Here is a 5,640-nt window from a genome sequence, read left to right as displayed (position 1 = left end):
CGAGAGCGCAGGCCAGTGAGCCCCGAGGCTCTGGCTGGCCTGGGGGACCCTTACCCTCCAGTTCTCGCCGCCAAGGGAGATTGGGAGCGGTGGTTGCCCTCCTTAGGTCCCCCGGAGAAGTGGACGCGCCCAGAAGCTCTCCGGTGGGGTAGGGCGTAGATCGCTTACCCTCGGCGGGGCGTGGCGCTTTGCTCAAGGACGCTCCCAAAAGCTGCTCCCCAACACCCAGTCGCTTTTAACCCTTTTCTTTGAATTTGCTTACCCAAATAAGGCAACACCCAGAATCCCAAGCGTCTGAACAGTCACCAAATAAAAACTTGGCACCTGCTGTAGGCCGACGTAAGGCCTGCTCGCCCTCACTCCTGGGGGCCTTAGCACACAAGCGCAGCAAGAACACCGGTTTGGCCTCTACCCTGGCCCCAGCGCCTCAAAATTGGTGCATTTAGGAAGGAAATGCTATAAACGCCTAATTCCTTCTCGTTCTTTGGGGTTGCTGGGCTGACCTCGCCGCGAGGGGAGAGGGGGAAAAAAACGCGCACTAATGATTCTGTTTATTGAGTTATATATGTATATATTCCGTGTTCGCTTGTACAGGAGGATTTACATTGCTGTATAAAGATGGCTAGGGGCGCCGCGCTCTTCTGGGGCGCTCACGGTGACAGGCTGGGATTAAAACTGGCTGCCCCAGAAGAAGCGGAGGCCTGGAATTAAATACGTTTCGGCGCACTGGATTTAAATAAGTTTCCTGAATATACAAAGGTGGGGGCCACGAGTTTGCTGCCAGTCATCGAGGAAACATTTAGCTTTCCAAAAATATGCTGGTTTCGATAAATAGATTTTAGCCTCTCTGCTATAGTTTTTTTCTTTTAATTTTAGAAATAAGTTTATATGTGTGATCTGTTTTCAGGTGGTGCAGGGAGGGAAGGGAGGGCAAGGCAGTAGCTCTCAGCTCTGGACTGTCCTAGTCAGGTCCTTTGCGGAGGGGGCAGCAGGGCCCACGCTGTCGTGGAGTTTGCGCACATGTTTCTTTAAGTCAAAGTTTCTGCAAAACCCTTTGCCGCAAGTGGCGCACGTGAAAGGCTTCTTGTCGTTGTGGGTGTGCATATGGAAGGTTAGGTTGTAGACCTGATGGAAGGCCTTGTTGCAGATGGTACATTTGTACTGCTTCTCGCCGCTGTGGGTCAGCTTGTGGTTCTTGTAGTTCCCTACAAGAGATCAAGAACAAAAAACGTGGGGGTATGGAGTAGAATGGTGGGGAGGAAGAGGCGGGCGTCCCAGGGGCAGCCCAGGTGCCTGCTCAAAAAAGGCGACGCTTGGCTAGGCGGGCGCGACCTCTTCGAGTGAAGAAGTTGTCAAACTTCGTAAGCGTCAAGCCGGGTGCTCTCCCGACAAGACCGAGACTGAGTCCCGCGGAGCCTCTCTGCGCTCCTGCTCCGCCCGCCACAGAGGCCGGTGCAGCATCCCTCCCGCCACGCTCCGCGGGCCGGGAAACTTTTGCGTAGCCCAGAGACGCACCGAGTCCTTCTCCTGGCTGATGCCTCACTAGAAGAAATTCGCACGAACCCGGGCTTCATCCTTTTTTTTTTTTTTTTCCCCTTCTCATTTTTAAAGTTACTTCTTTCTCGCACCCCAAATACCACCTGGAGATCCAAAAGTGCCTTGGAAAATCCGAGCCGGGGGCCAAGGATCGTACCGGTTTCCCCCCATCTTAGATTGTTCCCGGGAGGGTTATTTTGCCTCCAATATTTTTCATTTGAAAGGGAAGTCCCGGATACAAAAGGAAGCTTTTTCTATAGGGCAATACCCTCGCCTTTTCCTACATCCTTTCCCTGTGTTCCCGTACTTCCTTCGACCTCTCGAATTCGGAGTCTCTCCGTGCACCCAGCCTGCATACTAACCCCGCTAGGAGAGCTTCCCCCTACACCAGGCACAACCCGATTCTAAAGAAATGCTGCGCCCGCGCCTGCAAATTTCGCCTTCTCTCTCCAGATCCCTGTTTGCCTTCCTGCCAGCCAGCCGCGACCCGAGTCCTGAGGTGAGGTGGGAAGAGAAGGCCTCGCCTGGCACGTTACCTTTTTGGTGAAAGCCTTTGCCGCAAAATTCGCAGACGAAGGGCTTGTAGCCCGCGTGGATGCGGATATGCGTGTTGAGCGTGGAGCTGCGGTTGAACGCTTTGCCGCACTGGTTGCATTTATGTGGCTTTTCCTGAGGAAAGGGGCGAGTGCACAGTAAGGCCAAGACCCTGGCCAGGAGAGGCCACCTCGGGAACACCTGGAAGGGACACTCCCACCCCCACCCCCCAACTCAACCCTAGAGGGTAAAGGATAATCTTTGGCTATCCTATCCCCAGTGTTATCACTAAGATTCTGGGGGGCGCGCGCCGGCTGGGCCCGACCCCGGGGGCCACGTACCTGGGTGTGGATAATTTTGTGCCTGCAGAGCGTGCTGGCCTGGCGAAAGCCTTTGCCGCAGACTTTGCACACGAACGGTCTGGCTCCGGTGTGGACAGGCATGTGGCGGGTGAGATTATAGTGAGCGTTAAACACCTATGGAAAGACATGGGGGGCCTTGTGGTGCGTCTGTCCGAGGGCCTACAATCAGCCCCGGGGAGGGGAGCCACAGCCTACCTCCCCCAACCAACACCCCCTTCAGAAACCAGAGCCTTTTTCAGTTTGTAAAGTGCTTCCCAAACTCCTGCTTACACCAATACTGTGTGGCCCTGACTAAGGCATCCCCATTTTACAGAATAGGAAACTGAGGCCCAACTAGGCTCCCAATTTGGGTGGTCAACTACTGGGGAGCTCCTCAGCTTGAAAAAGGGGCGTTCCAGGCTGCCCCAAGGAAGCCGCAGCCGCCGGTCGCCCCTCCCGACCCTCCCCTCGCCGAACCCTGGGCCTCACCTTGCCGCACACCTCGCAGGTGAAGTTTTTGGGCTTGCCATCTGCAGAGCCCCCTGGCAGCTTGCTGTGGCCCTTGACGCCTCCGCGCTCGGCAGTCAGGGCTGAGTTCTCCTTCAGTACCTGCTCCAGCGGCGCAGGCAAGCGCTCCTTATGAGGATAGGGAGCCGGATGGGGGAACTTGTCCGCAGCCAGGCCGGCCAGCTTGGCGTTCTCCAGCAGAAAGAGCTTGGGGTGAGCAGCCAGGGCTGCGGGGGCCTGCGCATTGAGGAGGCCAGACGGGAAGAGGTGGCCGCTGAGGAGCTCAGACGGCGGGTACGCGGTCGAGTCCAGGTAGTTGAAGTAGTAGAGCGAGCCGCTGGCCGGCAGCCCCACAGCCTGGTTGATGACCTGCGGCTTGATGACCCTGCCCGCGGGCAGCGCAGACGGCGCCAGGCCCAGCTCGGCCTTGCAGCACACGCCACAGTTGGTTTTGCACAAGCCGCTGGCGCCGCACACTGGGGCCCCCCCGCCGCCGCCGCCGCCACCGCCGCCGCCGCCTCCGCCGCCGCCCGCCCGGAGGCTGCTTTTCCAGAGCTCCGAGTAACTGAGCAGTGTCTTTGACGGCACCTCGTAGCCTAGGGGCTGGAGGGGGATCATACAGGGCAGCGGCGAGCAGAGGTTGAGCAGTTTCTTGCCCTGGCTGCCGTCCGCCTCTAGCGCTCCAGGCCGGGGCTCAAAGGGCGCGCGGGGCTCCGACGTCTTGGCCATGATGCGCTCGATGGAAAAGGCCAGTGTCTTGGAAGTGGCCGGCGACGCTCCGGCGCGCGGGCAGGCCGGGGGCACCATGGTCTCCAGGGAAGCCGAGCTTGCCATGGCGCGCGGAGCTGAGCCGAGCCAGGCTGGGCCAGGGCGCAGCCTCTCTCCTCTAAGTCTGCATTCCGGAAAAGGCAGGGGGGAAAAACTGCAATTTAATAAGCACCTAGTCGGGCCCGGGTCATCCATTTGCATTCAAATGAACAGGGGCAAAACAAAGTGCACCCAAGGGTACCAAATTACCGCCCATTAACCCGGCGCGCAAAGAAACCCACCAGCCCCTGCCCTGGGACTTTGAAAGGGGGAAGAAGGGGGAGGGTTTACAAAAGAAAAGGGGGGGGCGGTGAGAAAAGAGTCTCAAATTAACCCCCCTGAGCCCTTCCCTGGACCCGGGCCTCTGCCACGCGTGCTGGGAGCTGGACAGTGAAGGGGCAAAGTTAAAGAGGACCGGAGAGCCACCTCGCATTTACCTCTTTCCCCCACCACCAAGGAGATGCGTTCCGAGCCATGCAGCGTGTCTCTTCTGTCACATTTTGATGGCAAACATCTTCCCCTCCGCGTGAGATCACTGTCTTTTACATTCAGCTGACATCACATGAAGTCACTTGAAGTGGAATGACATGGGCGGCGGCGCGGCTCCCGTAGCGGCCCCTGTGTTCCCCCGCGCCTGCCGGCCGCCGCCACCACCGCCCCTCAAACTTTAAAAGGAGGCAACTGGCGCCCGCGCTCCCCTCGGGAAAGTGCGAGCGGTTTGCGAATCGGGAAAGAGGGAAGAGACGGGAGGGGGAGGGGGAGGAATCGTGATGGTTTTGCCGGTGGAAGGAAAGGGGGGGGACCCAAACCCAAACCTAGGCAGAGTTCCGTGCGTGATTCACAACTTTGGAGGCCTGCAGGTTTGGGGGACGCGGGGAGGGCGGAGGGTCCCGGACGCGGCGCCCCCAAAGGGCCCTTGGGTGTCAGTCTAGTAGCCGAAGTATCCCTTAGCCCTCCGCAGCCGAGCTGGGCATCGTGCTAATAAACTGCCATTTACCCACGGAACCGGCGCCAGCCCCGAACACGCGCAAATGATAATTACCTCATTAGGATGTGGCGCATGGACGCGGGCGCCGCGTTTGGAGGGGGGAACTTGTTAATGGGGAAATATTAATTTATGCAAAAGCAATGAGCTCGCCTTGGCTGGCGTCGGAGGTCGGGAGAGAGCTCCCACTGCCTAAGGACGACCCCGAAGCGTCACGGAGAGCAAGGCCGCTCGTCGGGATCTCGAGGGCCTCGGCGCCGCGCAGGTGCGCCTCCAGCTTTATGGCCAGCTCTGGGTCTGAGGCTGGGGGAGACTAAACTGAGAGCTGGAAGACTTTCGGAGATTCTAATAGATCAGAATTGTTGATTTATGATCGGGTTTCTGAGGCAAAGCCGGGTTCTGCTTCTGGTTTAGGGCTGCGTGCAGGGAGGATTCGGAGGGCAGCTCTCCCAGCTGATGGGTACTTACTGTTTGTATAATTGAGAAGGTCCAATCTCCACCTGTTTAAGGAGCAGATTGAAACAGCAGAACCTCCCCTGGATCCTATTAAAACGTTTTTCCTCCTAAGGCCATTCAGTCGAACCAATTTTCCGAAGTGATTCATAGAGCTGAATTCTGCCAAGGCAGCTCTTTCACTTTTAGCCACTAAAGCACCGCGTGGAACCGGGTTTTGTGTTTTTCTAAAATAAAGAGAAGGATTATCAGAGAGGAGAGGGAGGGGGCCTGAAGGGGGGCGGGCAGAGACTTAGTGTGGCCAGAGGTACAAGCAGAGGGAAGAAAAGACCCTTTTCTAGACAGGCCCCAAGTAAGTTCGGAGGAATTCAGCGTTTTGTGCCTGGCGCACAAAAGCAGCGCGCTCCGCGCTTGGTTTGGAGGGGCTGAATTCATCTGTTTGCAGACCATTCCACCTGCGTATCACAACAAACTGCT

The 5,640-nt window shown here is 57.5% G+C and overlaps 1 protein-coding gene across 1 annotated transcript; it reads right to left on the bottom strand.

The window, feature by feature from the left end:
- Window positions 1-538: 538 nt before the first annotated feature.
- Window positions 539-4,480, bottom strand: FEZF2 (FEZ family zinc finger 2). Its single transcript, XM_003273643.3, has 5 exons — window positions 4,163-4,480; window positions 2,901-3,810; window positions 2,412-2,546; window positions 2,073-2,205; window positions 539-1,205 (listed from the first exon to the last, which is right to left on the bottom strand). The coding sequence occupies exons 2-5, from the start codon at window positions 3,750-3,752 to the stop codon at window positions 946-948; spliced, it is 1,380 nt and encodes a 459-aa protein (XP_003273691.1). The 5' UTR covers window positions 3,753-3,810; window positions 4,163-4,480; the 3' UTR covers window positions 539-945.
- Window positions 4,481-5,640: the final 1,160 nt, after the last annotated feature.

Source organism: Nomascus leucogenys, chromosome 21 (genome assembly GCF_006542625.1).
Source record: "Nomascus leucogenys isolate Asia chromosome 21, Asia_NLE_v1, whole genome shotgun sequence".
NCBI lineage: Eukaryota > Metazoa > Chordata > Mammalia > Primates > Hylobatidae > Nomascus > Nomascus leucogenys.
This window is presented reverse-complemented; position numbering and strand designations above follow the sequence as displayed.